The 21,845-nt window shown below is 38.9% G+C and overlaps 1 protein-coding gene across 1 annotated transcript in view; it reads left to right on the forward strand.

The window, feature by feature from the left end:
- Positions 1 to 21,190, forward strand: part of HPRT1 (hypoxanthine phosphoribosyltransferase 1) — a 21,982-nt gene extending 792 nt beyond the window's left edge. The window contains exons 2-10 of the mRNA XM_009331762.1: positions 58 to 150; positions 1,672 to 1,778; positions 3,274 to 3,457; positions 8,985 to 9,050; positions 10,042 to 10,059; positions 12,404 to 12,486; positions 14,791 to 14,837; positions 17,093 to 17,169; positions 17,803 to 21,190. Of these exons, the coding sequence (XP_009330037.1) occupies positions 58 to 150; positions 1,672 to 1,778; positions 3,274 to 3,457; positions 8,985 to 9,050; positions 10,042 to 10,059; positions 12,404 to 12,486; positions 14,791 to 14,837; positions 17,093 to 17,169; positions 17,803 to 17,850 (723 nt within the window). The 3' untranslated portion in view covers positions 17,851 to 21,190. The remainder of the gene's footprint in view (positions 1 to 57; positions 151 to 1,671; positions 1,779 to 3,273; positions 3,458 to 8,984; positions 9,051 to 10,041; positions 10,060 to 12,403; positions 12,487 to 14,790; positions 14,838 to 17,092; positions 17,170 to 17,802) is intronic.
- Positions 21,191 to 21,845: the final 655 nt, after the last annotated feature.

The following is a 21,845-nucleotide window of genomic DNA, read 5'->3' on the forward strand; positions in this document are numbered from 1 at the left end:
GGCGGGGAGAGCCGGGGTTGCCGCCTCAGAAATGAAGGTGAAACAACTTCCCACCAGGCACGAACCGGCGCGGCACAACTTCCTATTCCTGTTGCTTTTCGTGGTGTGCTGGGGAGGCACCGGTTTGTTAGTGAGAGCCGGGAGCGCGGTGTAAGTCGCTTAAATGTTTGCGTTAGGATGTATTTTCGGAGGAAGACCGTTCGGGGGATGTTTTTTTGCATCGTTGCCGTATCTGCTAAGGCTCTTACATACTCGTTATTTTTCTAAAGCCAGTACTGGGTGCTCATGAAATACATGTGGTGTCTTATGGCTGAGGGCTGTGCCGGCCGCAAGGTTGCGACTGTAAATCCCTGCAGTCAATACAAAACCTGATAGAATCTGTAAGAAGGGCCCGTTCCCTACCGAATGCAGAAAGGAAGGTTTAGTAGACAGGCTAGGTATAATGATGGGTCTGAACCACAGGAAAATACCATGTGTTTTGGGAGGGACATGTCTTATTACTTAAAATAACAGCCCGCTCTGGATTGCAAGGGCTCCATGCCTGAGCCAGGTGCGTGGGTAGCTCATACAAGGTCTGTTTTGGATGGGAAGGTGAAATACTCATGAAATTCCCCATGCGAAATACTCATTAGGGATTACGCAACAAAAAACCCTGTAAACAGTTGGCCAGGTAAGTGCTTCCTTGGGCACTGAAATAAGATTGTGTCCCGCAAGGGCAGCGGTAGCCAAAATGGATACTTAAAATGCTTGCCCTGGTGAACTATCAGTAATAAGCTTCGGTTTTCCCTCTGACATTCTTAACTTCATTTTACACGTAATAGCGTTCAGCTGCATAACCAGAGTGAAGTAATGAAAAACCACATTGTCATTTTCAAGTTGCAGCAGGGTTAAGGTTCAGGGAAGGCTATTCTTGATGCTGTTGAGACAATACGCCCTGAACCTCAGCAGTGTTTCGTATAATTATATACATAAGCTAATCCCTTGTCCTAATTAATATTCACTTGCTAATATTGCAGGCTGTTTCATACAGGGAATTTGCCCCTGCGGAACAGGTTGCTGAAGTAGGGCTTTCATTTCAGATTCTGAAAGATCTTGAACCTCCACGGTTTGCAGATGGTGGTCTGAGAAGGCTTGTTTCACAGCAGCATAACTTGTCATGCTCATGTAGCTGTCTTGTCTTGTCCTGAAAACTGGCTTGTGTGTTTTGTTGTGATTTGGTGCTGTGGAGATTTGGAAGATGTCCGTGTCAAGACCTCTGCTTGCTTAATTGCAAATGCAGGTTTTGTGTTAACACTAGGAAAATCAAAGGTGTTAAAAAGCTCCTTGATTTTTTTTTTTTTAATGGAATAAAGAGATTCATTGAGGTGTAGTAGCTTCATTCTCCCGCTCTCCGATGTAGGAGAATGTTGTTAGGATTTAATTTCTTTCCCACATTGTATTACACAACAGCTCATGTGGTATTTCAAGCAACTCTTATGAACTGTAGGTTCTGTTAGATTACACTTTACGCTGTGTTCAGTGTGGCTAATGCTTTTATAGAGAGGGAAAGTGAGGTGATACCAATGAGTGTAATGGGTTTGATAGCTTACTGAATAAAGCAAAGGACTTGTAGTTTCTCACCACAGACTTTCTATAAGGCTTTGTAGAAATCTCACCTTATTTCCTTTTCAGATTGGCGATGATGAACAAGGTTACGACCTGGACTTGTTCTGCATACCTAAACATTATGCAGATGATTTGGAAAAAGTCTATATTCCTCATGGGCTCATCATGGACAGGTTTGTTTGACTTCAGACAGTACACTGCTCCAGCTGATTCCATGATGCTGGAGTAAACAATCTTCCAGTGATAGTTTTGCTGCCTGGTGACTGTCTAAATGGATTACATTTAATTAGAGACTAAGAAGTACAAGTACTAATTAACTCTTTCTTGTTTGGCATCTAAGAGTTTGTGCATTTGCAGTTATGCTATTGTTTGGAAATTTGTCATAATTCTCAAGCGAGATTTTGTGGTACGTAGCAATCTACAACTTTCTTTCTAGTGTTTCTTTGATGTTTTACCTTATTAAAACCTGATCAGAAGACGTTATTTGTTGTGCCAGTTCAGTCTGAAAACAATTATAGTCTCTTGAATTTCCATAGGATATTAATAAAAGTAAATTATTAATCACATCATCTTAGACTTTCTCATGTTCGTATGGTAGATAAGTAATATCCAGCTTTCTCCTACCTTCTGGGAAAGGCATTAGCCTCTGCAAATATCAGTCTGTCACTTGTGTGGTTGCTGAAATCTGTGATGTGCTGTGGAAGTTTTATCTCGTGTGATCAGAAGTGGGTGCGTAAGCCTACAAGGCATTTTTGTTTTACTTTGTGTTTGATAGTTGCTAATTCCCTTTAAGAGAATGAACAACAAATTCAGTGAAGCAGTTGTTGGAGAGACAGAACCATTTAAGAGTGGTGCTGGGTGGATCTTCCTGGAGATCTTGTGAATAGGAATGCATCTAGATTTTTGCGTGGTCCTGTTTGATTAGATATAATAAACATTCCTTTTTTTTTTTTTTAATATTGTAAAAACTGCACTGGAAGTCCATATAGAGGAAAAAATTGGACAAAGTACATGTCATTAAGTAATTGACGTAAAGTTTATAATGGTAGACTTTGTCTGAGAAACATGCTGTCAGCTGGCACACAATAAATACATACCATGCTTTCTAAAATAAATTACAAGATAAATTTAGAAAGAATGATTGCAGAAAAACGGTGCAGTGTTCTCTTGCTCTGCTTCGTTGGTATTGTATTTTGCAGTTAGGACAAGTTTCTGGCATTCTAGCTTGGCAAATAAACAAAACCTCTTTAGTTTACAATTTGAGAATTTTCTTGCTCCTCAGTTAGTGAGGGCTACTGCCTGTTTGTTGTGTTAGCTTATGTTGCCCCTTGCATGGAAGCTGAACCTCTCTTTGGAAGGAGAAAACACACCTCCATGTCGCACATCTGACAGGGAAACAGCTTCAGGGTGTTAAGATTTGCTTTGGCTGAGTGTGACGTATGAAAACAAAGGTGTTTGACAGTGCTGCTGTTAGATTAACCTTGAAAAGCAAAACTTTGTTGACCAATAACATGTAAAAGTGACTGAAGCGGTAGGCAAATATTTCTGAGCAAAATGTGTTTCCAAGTTGGATGCGTGTGTTTGCTACTGTTAGCAGTATAAAATGCTGCTCTATAGTAAGCAAATGAAATGTGTTATGACAGCTAACTCTTTCTTGGTTTTGTATAGGACGGAGAGACTGGCACGAGAAATTATGAAGGGCATGGGAGGACACCACATTGTAGCACTCTGTGTACTCAAGGGTGGCTATAAATTTTTTGCTGATTTATTAGACTACATCAAAGCACTGAACAGAAACAGTGACAAATCAATCCCCATGACTGTCGACTTCATTAGGTTGAAGAGTTATTGTGTAAGTATCTCCGCAGTACTGTGCAATTTTTATATAAATTTGACTAACTTCACATTATTAACAGAGGTGGTTTAATATTGTTACTGCCAGAATATGCTAATATTAAACAAATAATTAAGGGAATTAAGAGTCACAAGCTAATTTACTCTTTCTCTACCTTATTATACAATCTGTTTTCTTTTAGACCGTGATATCTCCGCAGCCCAGTAAAACCCTTACGCAGAGCAGAGAGACCCTTTCCATGTCCTTTACTTGTTAAACAATTTCCTCTCTGCCCACTACCCTATCTCTAAAGCTGTGGCTGTAGAATAATACAGAGGATTCTTCTGCAACTATGGTTACAAAAATTTAATTCTAGGGATTTTTATGTGGCTTAGACGTCATTCATTGGACAGGAAGACTTGAAAGCTGCAAAAATGGTTATACCCGAGTTCTGTATCTCATCTTTTGTTTGGCTCAACCAAACAATGAACAAAATTAATTGTATTTGGCCTTGAGGAAATACTAGATTCCTAAACCTAGATTTATGATTAGTGGCCACTGAATATGGCACTACCTTTTCAAGGCTAGGCATAGGTTGCCTTGGGTTTACATTTTTGGAAAATAATTTATTTTCATTCGGAACACAAGGATTTAACTTTATAGGGAAATTGAACATTCTGTAACATGAGGTAATGTGTAAGTTTTATAGAAGGAAGCACAAGGTTATGTTGTGCAGGTCAAAGGAAGAAGCAGATGGCTGTTAGTAAGTCAGGAAGCATACAGTACTAACATACTAGTCTCGTGTTTTCAGGATGGTATTTGTGATTTGTTCCATAAGACCATCTGTAGCATGGAAAGAATTACATTTTTTGGTTTCAGTTTAGAGCGTTGGAATAAACTGTTTTGTAAGGTTATGTTGTTAGTTCTGTCTCAGCAACTTTGTGTTCAAGTCAGCAGTATAGGCTACTTGTTGCAGTTGCAGACGAGTGCCTATTCCAGTAGAAAAAAACAGAGGTTACTAAATTGGAAACTCAACCTCATCCTTCATTTCGTTAAACTGTGAAACCAGAGATGGAGTTTACTTGCAGACTTAGTTTGGACTGTCGAAGAACTTCATAAATTCATGATTGCTGTTGAGCGATCTGTTAATGTTTCACGGCGAAGCCCAGAACTGCGTGGGGCTTTGGTCAAGTCCGTTTGCAGGACGAGCAGCCCTGGCTGCCCGAGGCATACACACAGCTGGCTGTCCAGGGGTTACCTGGAAACCACGTTCACATTTGCTGAACACGAGGCAGTAATTTAGCTATGCTCTCTATCGAGAAGGCAAGGCTGGACAGAAAGGTTCGTGCCAGACTTTAGTTGTATCTCACAAGGCACCCTCTGTGCTTGTGCACCGTATTTAAATTAGTGGGCGAGAGCTGTTTGACACCCTTTCTTTGTGTTCCCCCCAAAAGATTCAAGCTCCTGCCACCAGTCCGCTTAACCACTAAGCCACCACATGCCCATATATTCTGCCTGTAAAAGGCACAACAGAAAGCTGAAGGTCTCTATTACAGGATAGTATGTTAAAGAACAGGAAATGATGATTCCCACCTTTTTTTTGGTGAGAAAATTGTGTATCTTCTGCTTTCTTCAAGGAACACTTCCAGTAAGTTATTTGGCTTGTTTAAAAAACAATATAAAGACTACACCCTTTCACTCCACTTTCTGACTAACTTGGAAAAAACTATTGGAGGAATGGTTTGAAACACCTGAAAAAAACCCCTCTGTTAAAAAGCAAGGCTGCCTTATTATATGCGTGTTTTCTTTGCTCATACTGGTGTGTTAGGCATGCTTTGGTTCATTTCTTTACTACAGCTGCTTTTGTTTATTACTCCCCAGAACTACAGTGCCTTGATATTAATAGGGGAGTGAGCAGCAAAATAAGTTTAATGGAAATTAAAAGCCTGTTTTTGTAGTAAAAATGAGTAGATGAAGAGAAAAGCTGAGAAATTTAGACAGAAAGCTATCTAAGCAGAATGTTTTCCTTGAGGTGTTGGCTTCAGGGTTTTTTTGTTTTGTCAGCCAATTCTATAAAAGAATGTTCTCTTGTTCTAGATGAGTCAGGAGCTCCTGTTACCTGATGCCTCCACTACAGTATTTACGAGCATTTCATTTCTGTGGACTCTCTTAGGTGGTTATTAATATCCAGACTTATGTACTTTAGATTGCATAACTTGATAGACTGGATAAGATTGTCCTAATATGAACATGTATGTAACAGATTGACTAGGTCTTCCATCATTAATAGTGTCAGAATCCTAAATCTGCTCTGTAGTTTTTATCTGTGCTTTACTAGATGGAGGGATCTGCGTTTAGTGATGTGAAAACTGTCACAAACTGTAACGGACAGTTGAAAGTGGAGCTAGCTCTCGTCACTGTCTTTGGATGCGATTACTAGATCATGCTGCCTGCCTTTACAGCCTGGATAAAAGATGTTAAAAATACCTTGGTCGCATAAACAAAGCAGCTGAACTTGTGTAATGGTTCTGAAATTGATGTAATTGAGGTTCTATTCTTGTTTCAGACCGATCATTTAATATTTACAAGCGTATGGGGTTTTTTTTGTCTTGCAATGCAAAGTTCGTACTGTTCTGCACCCAAAAATAATTCTCTAAGAATACTGACATGATCAAGCTGTGATTAAACTTTGCTCGTAACTCCAGCTTTCCGAGTCCTTACAGATTAATTTTAATGATTTGGCAAGCTGTTAAGAAATGGAAAGATAGTGTTTGTGAACAGACCCAGATCTCGGTATTCTTGACAAACAGTTTATTTTGTTTGTGCTACAAGAAGAATGGCTTTTCACCAGTCTCCCGCATTTAAACTTGGAAATGAGCAAGGGTTGCTTAGTCATGAAGGGCAGCCAAAAGACAATGGATGTGTTGCACTGTTGCTTGAGAAAATAGGGATTTTCAGTGAAGTACATGGTAAACTCTGGTTAGGCTGGTCACGGCAGTATTCTGAAAGATCTCTGTTAACAAAGCCTTACAGCAAATACTGTAAGGAACTTAAAATGCCTTTTTAAAAGGTGATCTTGGAGTCACTTGAGTCGGGAGTTACAATCTTGTAAAGCGTTGTTGTTTTCCAGCAGTGACAACAGGGAGGCAGTGAAAACAGATCTAAACAGTAAAATTCTTATGTGTTAAACCACAAAGCATTAAAGTCTTACCCATACTGAAATCAGAAATAATGCTCCTGAAGATAATTAAAACATTGCTTAATTATTAAACAAAGTTCTTTCCAATGGAAATCTGGTTACAACCAGTGTTGGAAATTCGCTAACTGTTTCTTATCCTTTAATTGCTCAGGAACTCAGTACCTGCATAGGAATGCAGGTTTATATGCCAATGAAGATTTAGGTTTTGCGTTAAAAAGTGTAGCAATTTGTATGGTTTTTGGTGGAAAGGAGCAGGAAAGTTTCTGTAGGTTAGATTATGATGATCAGCAGAGAAAAAACACTTCAATATGCATAATCCAAAGGTTTACAGTAACCTACAGTTTTGTGGTGGTCTTCTTTGAGTATAGTGTGTTGCTTTGTAGCCAAACAGATCATCTGGAACCTGATCTTATGCATATACCGAGGAGTACGAGTCTGTCACCCATGCACGTAATTTTAATGGAACAAATACCTGTAACGTCTTTCTCCATCGTTGTTTTGTAAGGAATGATGGTTTTTTACATGCTTCCATGGAAGGAGGATGAAATTCCTGTTAGTGTAGAAATAGATAAGAGAGAATCCTGTAACATAAACAAGGAAAAGCTTAAAGAAGCTGTCATTTAAGATAATTTTAAGATAGGGTGAACACAGGAAACGTCCTTTAGCTTTATGAATACAGTGCTTAACTGAATCCCATTTTTTGTGGCTGATCTAGCCAGTATGTCAGGCATTCAGTAGCAGTGTGTATATCTACTGGGTCAAACAGCAATCATTTTGGACATCTTTGGTTTTGGACTTTTTCAACACAGTGACATTGATGCTGTTCGGTTTAGTTATTGTTTGCACTGTTACGGAAGCACTGAAACAGTTTGACTTTTTATCAGAAATGAATGTTCCTTATAGTAATGAAACATGGCACTTCAGTGCAATTTCAGAGTGGTATAACTCAAACTAATGTTTTCTTTAAAACACAAACCATGAGGTAAGACTGAAAAGATACTTTTTCTAAGAATTTACTTTTTTTTTTTAATGTGTCATAGGAATCTTAAAAGGAAAGTATGTTAGTCTTGTCATCTGGTTTTACATACCTAGAGCTGTCAGTGCTTTTTATCCCAGATCGTTGACATCACTGTCCAAAGGATTTGAATACGTTTTCTCTTTACTGTCATCCCAGCATTACTTATTGTGTACTTGGTGTGTGCCTCTCTTAAATCATTTGTTTCCCCTCTTTTGTGATAACAGTTTTAGTTTTTGCCTACGATTCATATAGCACGAATATCTGTCTTCGTGGGGCTGTAAAAACAGGAAGCTGTACGTGGCTGTCTCTCTGTTCCCTTGTGGTCCCTTCTCTATTGCATCTGTCATTTCTGGGTTTTGGGAAGGAACTGCTCTTTTGCTGCATGTCTGCGTAGTTGTGCAGCACGCTTGGGCTTCAAGGTGCAGCAGCAAAATGCTACCATTTTTCTAAAAGGAAGATATGTGCTAAGGAGCTACAAGAATAAAGTTTGATAAGCGATATTAACCTTTGACTGAAATGATTAAATTGTAGGATAATGTCAACATCTGTAAATAGTACAACAATAAGCATATCTTATCCAATATGAACTGTGACACGCTGTCAAGGTTTAGAGTCAGCTGAATGACTTTAAATAAACTGCAAAGGTCTTTGAAGCACTCCTAGCAGCTGGTTTTAACTTTCTTATGTAACAGTTCATTTACGTTTGTATCAAAGTTTAGTTTTACTGAAGCAAAATGCTGGGTTGTAGTGATGGTGTACCTGTGTTGCTGTTCAATTACTATAAGAAGTAATTTGATTGTTACTAATATTTGTTGTAAACTAGGCAAACATAAGCTTTTCTGACTATTTTTATAGCTTATATTTCTAAATATTAATGTGTGCCTTGTTTGCTGGCTGTTGTTGTTGTTATGATTGCTTATTCTTATTCAAAGAGTAAGGCTTTCTAAAGCATTAAAGTTTGAAATGTAAATTACCAGCTATATAGCAGCATGCAGCTTGGAAATTGAAGCACTTTTTGTCTTATTTCCGTATTTGTAGGGAATGCATAGCAAATAATATCTTTTTAGATACATATGTATATATAATGGTCACAGATGAGAGATGGTGCCTGTGTTTATGCAGATCTCTTGTCAAACGATCTTTAATCTGAAATACCATATTTTAATTTGATCACTTCTAATTTCTTAGTTAATAGAGAGACGGTGTTGGTGCTGTTTCTGAAAGCATTGACATTCACTGGTTATGTACTTTGCAGTTTTGGTATTTACTGGAAGAAAAATTACTTTAATTCTGGTAATGCTAATGCTCACCCTCCTCTTTCTTATTAGAATGATCAGTCAACTGGAGATATAAAAGTCATTGGTGGGGATGACCTCTCAACCTTAACTGGAAAGGTATGGCTCTTTATATGTTTAAAAACAAACAAAACCACTAAAGAACCCACATACCTGCATGGTTTTGGTGTGTGAAGATTATAGAGTTTAAAAAAAATGAAATGAAAGGGTTTCATTTAAATATTCGCCACTGTATACTAGGAGAGTGGATAAGCCCCACCAAAGCCATCAGTTTAGTCTGAACTTAACAAAAAAAACCCTATTCACCGTCTTCAGTATCAGTAAGTTTTAGGAGATTTGTTTTTCTGCAGTGCCTGAGAAGAATAATCTTGTGTGGGTGGTTGTCTAGAAACTACCTTTACAAGAGAGGGGCGTTGTTTATTTGCTGTGTTGGCGTTCCACTGAAGTAGTGATGGGAATTCATACTGTCGAGATGTGTAACGTGCAGCCCAGGTTAGGGACTGGGGTTCCCGTTACCGGTAGTGAAGAGAGAAGGAAATGGGAGAATGTAAATTGGGAATCTGCTTTTCTCCAGTGACTCTCTGGCGATCGTTGAGCCAGATGTCTGGGGTTAAATCATCAGTGCCTCCTGCTCTGTCAGAACACATTACTTTCCCCTTCTCCTTACACATATGTGATCTTTAAGGCATGTATGTCACAGTTCAACATAAAGGATGTAGGTATGACAGAATTGTACGTGTCTCTGTAGTATGACACTCTTTGCATGACAAGAATATGAATTGTGTAGACTCTGTTGTGATCTCTTTTGCATATATCTAGACTTCTCGAAGTCTAAATTATTTAAAGACCAATTTGTACTCATCATGAGACGCTGAGGAGAATCTCATTGCCTGCTAATTGTTATTAGAGCATCAGAAATGTTAACTACCTACAATTTGCTGTTACATGTGTAAACATACATAAATGGTGGTACAAATACTTAACTGCAATGAAAATGAATAAGTTACAGAGATTAATATATGTAAGAAATGGCATATTCTCTAGATAGTAATTGATTTTTTTTTTTCTTTTTTCTTTTTCTTCCTGCCAGAATGTTTTGATTGTAGAAGTAAGTATTATGTTTCACTTTGAAGTTCTAATGTGTGACTGGTAAAAGTGTTCTTATAGAAGTTGTTCTTAAGCCAGAAAACCTACAGTTTCTGGTTTCAAGGCTTCCAGCTTCTAATTCCAGGCCTGACTTTTGCAAGCGGGCTCTGAATTTGAAATGATCTGTGTTTTGAATTCTCAAATTGCATTCAACTGCCAAATTTAACAAGGAAAATATCCATGTGAAATTGTTTGCATTTACTGTCAGTTTTCTGAGATTCTGTCAATTCTAAAATGTCTTCCTTTTTTTTTTTAATTTTATTTTTAAATTTTAAAAAGCAGCCTGAACAAAGTGATATTAAGCATATTATTGTTCTGGGTTTATAACAGCAAGCTAGGAAATTAAACTGCAGGGGTAGAAAGAGGTTCCTGGTAGGAATATCCTAAAATATGTGAAAAACAGATCTAAGCCCAATATCCCTGTGTATAATTTGTTTAGAGGATATTGGCATAGAGAACACTAATTCCTAATTAGCATTTTGCAATTGCTAAATTCCCATTCCTCTGTCTTGTCATGGTTCTTTGGATGTTGCCAGGTAGAGTACACCTCAGTTGGATTTCCTAGTAGGTACTGTTGCTTAATTCTTGCTTTCATACCTCTTTCTTGATGGACAGTGTTGCTTATGTTCAGTAAGTATCGCTTTGAGGAAGGATGTTCTTGAGTAAGATTGCCAGTTTTGGGATAGGGAAGTAGCAGCAGTAGACAGGAAAGATGGACATGCAATCTAATAATGTCTTAAGGCTCCAAATAATGGAAATGGCTTGTTTGTAGGCAAAGAAACAGCTATGGCAACTGATTCAGCAGCCAAAGGGAAGGATGTTTCCTCTCATAAAATGTGTTTATATATGGTTTTTTGTGTTGTTTTTTTTTTTTTTTAATTTGAGAAGGTTATATTATTCCACAGGAAGCACATTCAGTTCCAAAACTCCTACCAAAATAGTATGTATACAGCAGTCATCTGTGTGACCAGTGGTGTCCTTTGAAGTATATTTTGCTTCAGATAGGCAGATGCATTTAATTATGTATCTGCTCCATTTCAGATGAATGTATGTCTTTAAAGTCCCAGACAGCTAACTAGGTTAGTTTCTCATTTGTTCAGTGAATCATCTATCCAGTGACTTGTCTTAAACACTGTCAAATATGAACCCTTTTACTGATCACCGTTTTAATTGTCGAACAGTAAAAATGCACATTTATTGTAGGTTTAATATCTTGTGTACCAGAGCACTAGGCTTTTCTATACAGCATCCCTTTAATGTGCAAAAAAATCTGAACAAAATGGAGGTTCACCTCCAATAAACAGATAAACACACAATACAAAATCAGTAGTAGGTTCTATTTTTATTTTAGAGTATGGAAGCAGCTACTTCTGTTTATTCGCCAACTTTTATTTTTATCTATATATCTGTATGTCTTTAACTTTTCTTGAGTTTATAACCATGATTAAAAGCATTAAGTATTAAAGACCGTATTGCTGATGGCTGCTCTGTTGAGTTTTTTGTTTGATTTTTATTTTAATTGGGAGTCATGGGAAAATAAGCTGAAACCAGGACATTGCTGCTTCTGTGTTATCTACCTCCTTCACTTCAAATAGACTTGATTTCAGGCCAGGGTAAGGACCGTCGCTCTAAAGATCATGTGATTATTGAAGTCAAAATGAGGAGTCCAGTTCTGATGCTTCAGTTGTAGGCCATATATTCTTTTTTTTCTGCTTATACGTGCAGTGGATGCAATTAAAACGGTGTGTCAAAGTTCATTTTAGTGTGTTTGAATGTAGACTTTAGAACTGCACCCAGATGGTCCCAGTGCAATTTCTTTAGCTATTTCTTGGATCTGTAATGTAAATTACACTCCTTTTTCTTTAATTGCAATAATGGGTTGTTCTGCCTATTTTCCCTTCTCAATTTTCTTTCTGTTGTATACATCTGTCTCTGTAACTGAGCTCAACGCCAAGACTAATGTTACTCTTACCATATTCGAATTAAACATTGTTTGTCTAATAGCTGCAAGGAGCACAAGCCATAAAATGTCCAAAAGGAGCCAAGAAGGTTATAGTTTAGTCACTGCTTTCAAAGTCATAGATACCCACAGCAATTAAGAACTATAGTTAATGTGTGTGTGATCACTTTACTGAGCATAGGTGTGTAAGCACAGCAATGGTGTTACATGTCACCTGTATTTGATTATGAACAGTATTTTGGCATATTTCCATGCTATTGCAGATGAGCAATTTCTGTGGTAGAAACTTGAAAATGCTATTCTGACATGTTTAATGTTCTTTCTTACTTGAGATTTTTATTTTCAGGATATAATTGATACCGGTAAAACAATGAAAACGTTGCTGTCTCTACTTAAACAGTACAATCCAAAGATGGTGAAAGTAGCCAGGTAAATTTTTAATGATGATTATTTGTGCAGTATTTCACCTTAAGAAGGACACATGGGGCGGGGGGGAGGTATAGAGTACATTTCCATGGAAGAGAAATGGGAGGGAACATTTCTGCAGGAGTCATATATGATGTGATCTGTTGGATTTTCGTATTTGTTTAAACTCCAAAAGCACACTTGCTTGTTACGAGAACATGCGTTCGTTAAGGCTGGTGGAAACACCGTGCTTTGCAACCTTATTGCTGGAAGAATTTCAGTGCTTCAGAAGGGGATAGCTTGTGCATGCCTGGTACATGTCTTGCCTTATCATATTACGGTAAGGTTTGTGGGGTTTTACCACTGAAGTCCAAGTTAGGTTTAGAAGTATCTGGAAGAATTTAAACCTTTTGGGCTTAAAAAAGCACCCTCTCAAGTTGGTAGAGGTATTTTCAACACAAATTTCGTTCATAAATGTAGACTTTTACTAGAGATGGGGATAAAAAAAAAATCAGTGGTTGTACTACTAGTGGTAGTATCTATCCAAACATGTTTGTTTCTGCTTTCGTTATCTGCAACTTCAGTATACTGCAGTGGTGTACCTGTGCAATGGAGACTTTTTTTAGTTTGCCTTCTTTAATTAAATTAGCTTGCACACTAACATAATTGTTTGTGTAGTGTGCATAGTGCAGCTGAGCTTTAGAGGTCATTCTGTGAGAGTCACCCAGCCATATGCTCTTCCAGGCTTTTCTACTTAGTTACATCTCTAATCAATTGGTTTCAAAACATTTTATAATTAAATAACTTACAACTAACAAGAAATGTTGAAGATAATATTACATTATTAACCAATATCAATATTCTTCCTACTTCTTTTTTAAATTGCATCTTTTATGCTGCGGTTGTGTATTTTACAATAAAAGCATAATGATTGCCGGGGATTAGAGATAAAGCAGAGCTGTGTGTAATATCTAATCAGTTGTGTTGCCATAGCAATGTCAAAGCAGTTGTTAGATGTATGAGAACAGCTCTTCTTGCTGATAATCTGGAGGTGACCTGCTGAAGGTGAGGTTGTTGAGGATTTCTCCCTGGCCGGATTAAGTGTGCCAAATGTGAAATATTTGTCACTGAATAGTGCCCTAACGCTGCAGTGTACATCATGAAAATAACATAGTATGAGCAAGGTCCGGTTTCCTGTAGTTTAAAGCTGTTGCAGTAATTTGGGTCTGCCAAAGACCTGAGCAGGTAAACATGATCATGCTAGATACTCTTAAGTGTAATGTACTTAGTTACTTCACTTGCCTCTCTTCTTAATTTTCTTTCTCTCTGACAATTAAGCAGTTGTTGCAGGGAGATGTGAATTCATGCTAATATGATTTTGGGGCTTCTTTGATGAAATCCTACACCAATTCTCAAAAATTAGGCCTCACAACTAGAAGTTCCAGTAGCTGTCTAAAACAGAAACTGTGACTCTGACAAATGAAGCCCTGCCTTCACGGGTGATCCAGGAGGGAAGGAGTTCTGTGCTTAATGCACAGAGTTATGCTGACCTCTGTCTTTACGTTCAGCCATCGACCACCTTTTCTTTTCCTCCCAAAGTCTCTGTATGGCAAAGGCAGACAAATGCCAGGCCTGTGGGATTGTCTTCTAAGAGGTAGAAGTGCTCAACTGAATAATGAGTGAATCAAACTAGCAAGGCATTTCTCTCTACTGCAATACCCACAACTCTCTATCTCCGTGCTTTTTACACCTCTGACTATTAATTCTGGAAAAGTGGAGCTGGTTTGTATCACCTGATCATCAGAACCAATTACACTTTCTTTATGGGTGTAATTAGTACTGCCAATGAAAAACAGTCAAGGACATGTTGTGCAACTGCAATTGAGGTTGCATTTAAGCAGCTGAACTTTTGCTTCACAATACTAATGCTTTTGAAAAGAGCTGAGTTGGTCTGGCCAGATCCCAAGTTGTCACCTCTTCACCTATAAGCTAAATTGTGCCTGAAGTTCCTAACAGACATAAAACCCCACTAAGTCACTTTTCACAATGAAAATCCATCCAGATCAGTATCTCCTAGCCTCTTGCTTGCAGACCTGTTAGTTATCCTTTAGGCTGTGAACCATTCATGATTCTAGGAAGTTTTGATTTTGTCATTATGATCAGCTGCACCTGCAAATAAAATAATAGTTTAAAATATGTGTAGTTATGCTTTCAGTTATGCACATTTAGGCCAAATTCAGCTTGTCTGTCATCAAAACAGTCTCATAGATTTGTACCTGTACCCAGTGCTTTTCCATGTTTCAGTTTTACATTGGTTTTATTTGACAGTTTGTTGGTAAAAAGAACTCCTCGAAGTGTGGGATATCGGCCAGACTGTAAGTGACTTTTTAAACAACTGTTTTTAATTTTTAAAAGTATGTCACTGTATTGTGTACCCTTTGGTCAAAGTCCAAGGATGTTCCAAATAAGCTTTCACTAATGATTCTTGATAGATTTTGCTCTTATTTAGGGAATTTAAATATTTGGAATGTATTTTGGCAGACTTAATCTGGATTTAGTCTGATCCTTTTTTCTTAACTTTTTGTAACATTTTACTATATGAAAAGCAAACTTTGATATTTTGGTCCAGGTTACACCCTTTTCCTATGCAAATTCTCCCAGCTTGCATGTAGTCAGATGCTTTGGTCAGCAGAATCTGCTGGATTCACCTTTGACGCTTTTGGGAGTGATTTGGGTGAACCTAGCCACCTCATGCCGTTTGGATGTCCCCAGGAATGTGGGAGGACCACACGGGGTAGCAGGTCTGATAGAAGTTTACAGTGATAAGATGCCTAAGTTGGCACAAAACCAGTTATGTCTAGGCATCTGAATTATCCCTTCTTGTCTTCTCCTGTCTGTCCCGAGACCAGAAAGAAAGGAATAGCATCCAGAGCAGACAGTGGTACCAGAGTGACAGCTCCTCTTGCCTTGGGAAGGGCTATGTGTTTTAACCCTGTTCCAGAGGCTAAATTCCTGTTAATCTGGACCGTGTACTTTCACTATGGAAGTGGAGTAAATTTAGCAGCAGAATTGCATCCTCTGACTCCTCCTTTCCAAGGCTGTACAATATTCTGGAACTGAAATTTTTCAATGCTTTAAAAGCCTAATTGAGGTGTTCCCCTCAGTCAAGGGTGCCCCTCCTTCCTGAGATCTTATTATAGGCTTAGCTGGGTTAATGGTCTGCCTTTTGAGCATCTTGCAGCAGATGACTTGTTTTGCCATCTGTCCGCAGAGACAACCTGTTCAGTGCAGGACACATGAGCTCTGAAAGAAGAGACAACAAGGCAGTAATTGCTGGGCCTCCGTTTTATCCCTGTATTATGAGGCCAAGTAGACGCTAAACATCGCCGTAATTTTTCCAAAAAAGCACACAGCCTTTCCATTGGATTATATGATTTATCTCCCTATTTTCCTTATGGACCCTCATTGTAGCCAGGGAGAGAAAAAATGCCGGAACTTTCCTGTGCTCAGGAGTCTTTCATTTTAGCATGAGGGGAGAAAGTAATTTGGAAATTTTATATTACTTCATATTTTATATAATTTTATATTTTTAGTCATTTTATAGTGTGTGTGTGGACAGGTTGGACTGATACTGCTTGACCGCCCGCAAACTGTCCTGCTAGAGCTGCTTAGACAGTCTGTGGAATAGCTGATGTGCTCTTTTTAGGCAGCTTCTCTGGGAGAAGAAAAAAACAATGCAACTCAGCAACCCCCCCAACCTGTTTCTGAAACCTGCGAGTGACTCCATAAAGAACAGAGTGCCCTTTGCTCTTCACTATTGTCTATACCAAGGGATCAGGATCTAAGACGTGCTTTAGCAGCGCTGTCCTGCAGTCATAGTGTTTTCCTACGTATTGGGTCATGGCCTGTGAGTCGCAAGAGTGGAGTTCATCTGGGCAGTTACTCAAAGGCGAAGGATTGGTTTCTCTGCAGTAACTGTGGTTCTGACATTCACGTTACTCTGTGCTCGCTCTCCCAGCCCTTCACAGAGAGTCTTATTGGACTTGCACACCCATAGTTTTGAAGGAGCTGACGACTGAACCTGCCTACTCATTATGCCTTTGGGTACCCTTCCTGCAGCCCTACCCAAGGCGCGGGTCCAGCTCCCAGAGGTGCTGCCTTTTGAGTGACACTGTGAGGCTGACTTGTGCTGTGCTCACCAGTTCCACTGCTTCTGCACTGGCATGTCAAGCATGCAGGAAGTGCTGGGAAGTATCGGCTCTTTTTCTATGTATTTACAAAGTTGCAGGAATTCTTCAAGGAATTTTACATTCTGATAATAATACCCTGTCTGTAGATTTAAGTGTTTCCATTCGTTTCTTGCAGACTGCATGCTAGCACCATGCTGCTGCGTGGGAACCAATAAATACATCTATTTAATGTTGCTTTAGTTGATGAAATAAGTCAACAAAGTAAGTTAAAATTTTAAAGTAGTTCAAATATTCATCTGATGAGGATACTTGAGTGGAAGAAATAAAGTGAGTTAGGATGCATACATATCTATAAAATTTCAGATTGTCTCTGTAAAAAGGTCTAGTGAACTCTAGGAAGTTCTTTTCTAACATACTGGGTGACTTATGGTCTCTTTCAGTTGTTGGATTTGAAGTGCCAGACAAATTTGTTGTGGGATACGCCCTAGATTACAATGAATACTTTAGAGATTTGAACGTAAGTAATTTTTCCCGTATGTTTTTGTCCATTTAAAACTAGGGAGGAGGAAGGAAGGGAAGTCTCCTCACGTCACTCTCCCTCCTCTGTAAATCATGCCTCTTGTGCAAATCTGTTCCGCTGGCGATGCACCGATGAGGGCAAACCCTAGAGCAGCAGGACAGTGTTTTGGAGCTCTTACGAAACCAAAACTTATTTTGCTACATGCAGAGCGGAGGCTACGCATCTCCTGTCAACTTTGAAACTTCGCACAAACTTCACGTTATTTCTTATCTTACCAGATGTCTACAACAAATAAATGCATTTGCTTAGTTATATAAGAATTGGAGAAGAGAGACCTTGGAAGTTAAAAGGGGTTCACTTTTTAATCTAAGTCATTACTTCTTCATCTGGGTCTCACCAACCTTACATCAGACACTGGGTGGGATAACTAGAGGGAGGAGAAGGAAGGCAATGTTGAGATTTTTAGACAAAGAAAGGCTTAAGTTGTTCTGCCTAGTATCACAAGATTCTTTTGTATTGAAACGTGTATATCATGCTTGTGTTGTTTTCAGAATTATTGAATACATATGTAAACCGCTGGTCTCTTACATTACTCTTCTAACAGGAGCTTTTTATTTTACTTTGTTTCAGCATATCTGTGTGATCAGCGAGACGGGGAAGCAGAAGTACAAGGCATGAAAGCGTAGTTCAAGTGCTATGACAACAGAGCTTTGAAATGTTTTGTTTACTGAGTCCTATCTTTCACAGGCTTCAACTCTGGTACACCAACTAAAATTGTAGAGTGCCCCAGCCCCATTGTCATATGCTTACTATAATTTATTGCATGTACAATATAAGATCTCGTCTTGTTCATTTATATTTTAGAAATGTAAACAGCTAGTGCAATCCTGCACTCCTTATTTTGATTTGCACTATGACTCTACCGACTATTGCTGCCCCTGGTTGGGTTGTGCTGTTTGTGAGCTCCAGAGTCTAACTCTTGCAGTGGTAAATTGCTTAAACCTCATCAACCCAGAACTGAAATAGTTCAAGTACTGTAAATGTAAAACATTTTATGATAGGCAAGTCTATTAGTAATATTTTTTAAATCTGTAATTTAAGTTTTATATTTTAATGCACAAATGTGATTGTGATAAATGGATAGTTGCACCTTTGGGTGTTATAAAGCATGAGGAGCAGCCAGTTACAGTATCTGTAATCTCCAAGGAGCTCATTCAGACCTCCTGGAGTTGCCTTATTGCTGTAAGGGAAGTCTGGGTGAAAAATACCTTTTTTGTTTGTTTATTTGTTTTAAAGGAGATGGAATGACAAAACAGAATGTTTAGAATCTAGTTTTAGTTGAGCTGCCTGTTTCTGTTAGATTTTTTTTTTCTTTAAAAATATCCATCAGCCAGTGGAATTGCCTTTTAAATTTAAACAATTTTAATATATTTCTGAAAAAGTATTGTAATGTTTACTTTATAAGATCTACAAAACAAAGTACTTTAAATAAAGGCTGTCTCTTTAAAATAAGCCCCATAAATCTATGCCACTCATTCTGTATATTAAAGCGCTCTTGAAATTTTCTTCTCGGTAATATTTTTCGTAAGTGTTTCTGACAGTGAAGGCAGACTCTACATCTGTTATCTTTGTAGAGCTTTTGGTTAACATTATCATCTCTCTCGTAGATAGGATAAAGTGCTGAGGGAAGATACTGAAACACTTGCGTATTCTGTAACCAAACTGGATTTCAGAGAAAGTGGTTTAAGCACTGTCCTTTGTTCTGTTTTGGCAAAAACGAAGAGTGGAGATTATATGTTCATTAAACATATACATGTGGAAAAAAAAACCCACAGCCGTTCTGTAAGTAATCATTTGGGGTTGTTTTTTTACCACCTCTGTTTGTGTCGAGTTTAATTCTAAACATGGCAGCCCATCCCACACCTCGTCCTTGCGCCGTGCTTTTCAGTCCCCTAGCTCACACGGTTCTTGTACTTCTGTGCATGGGTTCTTCCACTGTATGCTCGGATTTAACGCTGCTCAGTGCTTAATACATAAGGAAGTTTTTGCCAGCCTGTTTCGACAGATTTTTCTGTGGTTTTGAAGTTTGGGTCGTGTTTCTGTACTTTTCCAAGTACTGCGCGTTGTCGTCCATCCATGGCGTGCTCAGTTACAACTCTAGTAGTTAGTAGCAAACCTAAAATATGAGTAACTTACACAATGTAATTTAGATCAAATGACCACAATGTGTAGGAGATCTATTTGTAAATCAAAATTCACATTAACAAATATTAGAACACTGGTCGTGATTATACTATACTTTTGCGATGTTATAGTTAATGTTCCAAAGAGCTTGTTTTTCTAAATGCACTACAAAGACCGATTGTATTTCTCGATGTCCGAAATAATGTTTGTGTGTATATGCCTTTTCGAGAACCTGTACTGTCCCTGGGACAACTTGTTGCAAAATACATGACGCATCTCCAAGAAGAGGAAACACAAAAGCAACATAGAAAAATATAACCCCCCTTGCGAATTACTACGTCCATTCAAGTTTTCACTAGTTCTGGTTGAACTTAAGGTCTAATTTTGAAAAGTAGTGTTTCCTTCAACTTTCTTAATAGTTCCTACTTCACAATGTGTCTTAAAATAAATTAATGGCACCTGGAGATTACACTAGAGAGGTGGCTTAAAAGTACCAATTTACACATGAAAACAATGAGAATTGATGATCTTCAGTATCTTTTAGGACTAAACCCTTAAACTGGTTTGTCCTGAAATGTTTTCTTGTCTTGGTTAAGACGGTTATTTAAATGCTGTGATTTGGGAAAGGGGGGAGAGGTTGAGTTAGTCGTAACAAGGGGTTTATGTTCCCCACCGTAGCTGGAGCAGGGAAATCAGTGGTCTGTCGGGGGTAGGAGTTGCAGCTGCGTGGACGTGTGCACGTGGTACAGTCACAGAAGAGGTTTGGGAAGATACTCTTGAGCTACGCTGACCCCAGGAGCGATGCGGCAGGATCCCAGGTCTGCCTTCTAACAAACCTCGCCTCTGTCTGATGGAAAAGGTCGATATTTAAAAAAAAAAACCAACCCAACAACCCTACTCGATGTTCCCACATTTCAAATGCTGGGGAACAGGCACTTTTTTTTCTTTTGCACTTCCTTCACCTAGGATGATGTGATGCTTGTCAGATGAAGTGTATCGCCCCAGAGGGAGTCCTCGTTCAAAAGCTTTTGTTACTCTCTATGAAGTGTTCAGAGAAAAAGTTACCTGCTCTCTTGCCCTTGCTAGAGCAGTTCTGACATACTGCAGCCTTTTACAGCACCTGTGCGTGCACGACAGGAAGATAAATTCTCACTTGAAAAAAGCTGAAAATGCAATCGTTACTTTTTATTCAGTAATTTTGGTTAAAAGACTGGGGTTTTAGTCACACCTTTGCAAGTTTTTATGCAACCCAGACATATATTGTTAAAACATTACGAAAGCACAGAGAAAATCTTGCATTTGAACATTTATGTGGCATTTGAAATTCATTACAGTTCCACGTTTTATGAATCACAAATGTATGCTGGAAAAATAATTTTGAATATTTGTAGGCTTTACTGTCTCACCCTGTGACATCTGGCTTTTCTGTACATTTTGATAATTCTCGCCTGCCGCAGACCGCTGACGCTGCCTGACTCGGTACCGCAAATGTGTAGCTCTGGTTTGGAGTGTTTATTCTCCTTGCTTTAAATTCACACTGATCAGAATCTGAAGTGCTCTAGACGGAGCCGGGAGATGTGGTTAAAAGTCTTCATGTGAACTGAGCTGGCAGTTCACTTCGGGGGGGTGAATCCTGGTTTTGAAAATTGAGACAAATGAGGATCTTTAAGTTGCTTTGTAATTGTATATCCTGACGATTAAATGTTGGTGGTGTTTCATTGTCTATTATGCTCTGAAAATCCTGTCAAGCATGCACTAATCCAGCAGTGAGGATCTGACGCTACTTGCAGGGAGCCGGTTACTCGCGATTCATTAAAGGACTGTTTCTGCTGTGTCTGACTGCCTTTAATTCCCGTTCAGGTTGCACCTTGCAAGGTCTGATCTCAACTGTATGCAAGTACCTTTATAAGTAAATGAGACGTCACAGTGGTCTTTTTTTTTTTCCCCCCTTTTTTTTTTTCTCGTGTATGAGGACTTGTAATTTATTTAATTTCACAAGCAGTTGTAGTTTGGTAACTGTTTTGATGGGGAAATTGCTTCCTAGCTCTGTAAACGTGCCAGTACTCAGCTGCAGACATGAAGGTGAAGAAGGCAGGGCTGGGAAAGCACAAAGATTCAGCACGGTGTAAGAATTGGCAGTGAGGATTTCCACCCCTAGGGAAGCTGCGAAAGGGACCGCGCTAGCCAAGTGCCAAAAGCTGGCGCGTGATGTGTGTCGGGGATACATGTGAATAGCTGCAAACATACTCCTGTGAACAGGCTTTCTTGCTCCGGTAAAACACCAACTGCTGAATTGAAACATCTCAGAATCAAGGTGAAAATCCTTGACAGAACCGGGTAGGCGAGGCAGGCCTGTGGCGGTGAGTAAACCAAGGTGCAGTGGATTAACCTGTTCCGTAAGAGGCTGGTATTTATCTAACAAATAGTTACTGGTGGCTTCGTTATCCCCCCCCCCCCCCCCAAAACCAAAAAAGGGACCACCCGCCTTT

This window comes from Pygoscelis adeliae, unplaced genomic scaffold (genome assembly GCF_000699105.1).
Source record: "Pygoscelis adeliae isolate BGI_AS28 unplaced genomic scaffold, ASM69910v1 Scaffold79, whole genome shotgun sequence".
NCBI lineage: Eukaryota > Metazoa > Chordata > Aves > Sphenisciformes > Spheniscidae > Pygoscelis > Pygoscelis adeliae.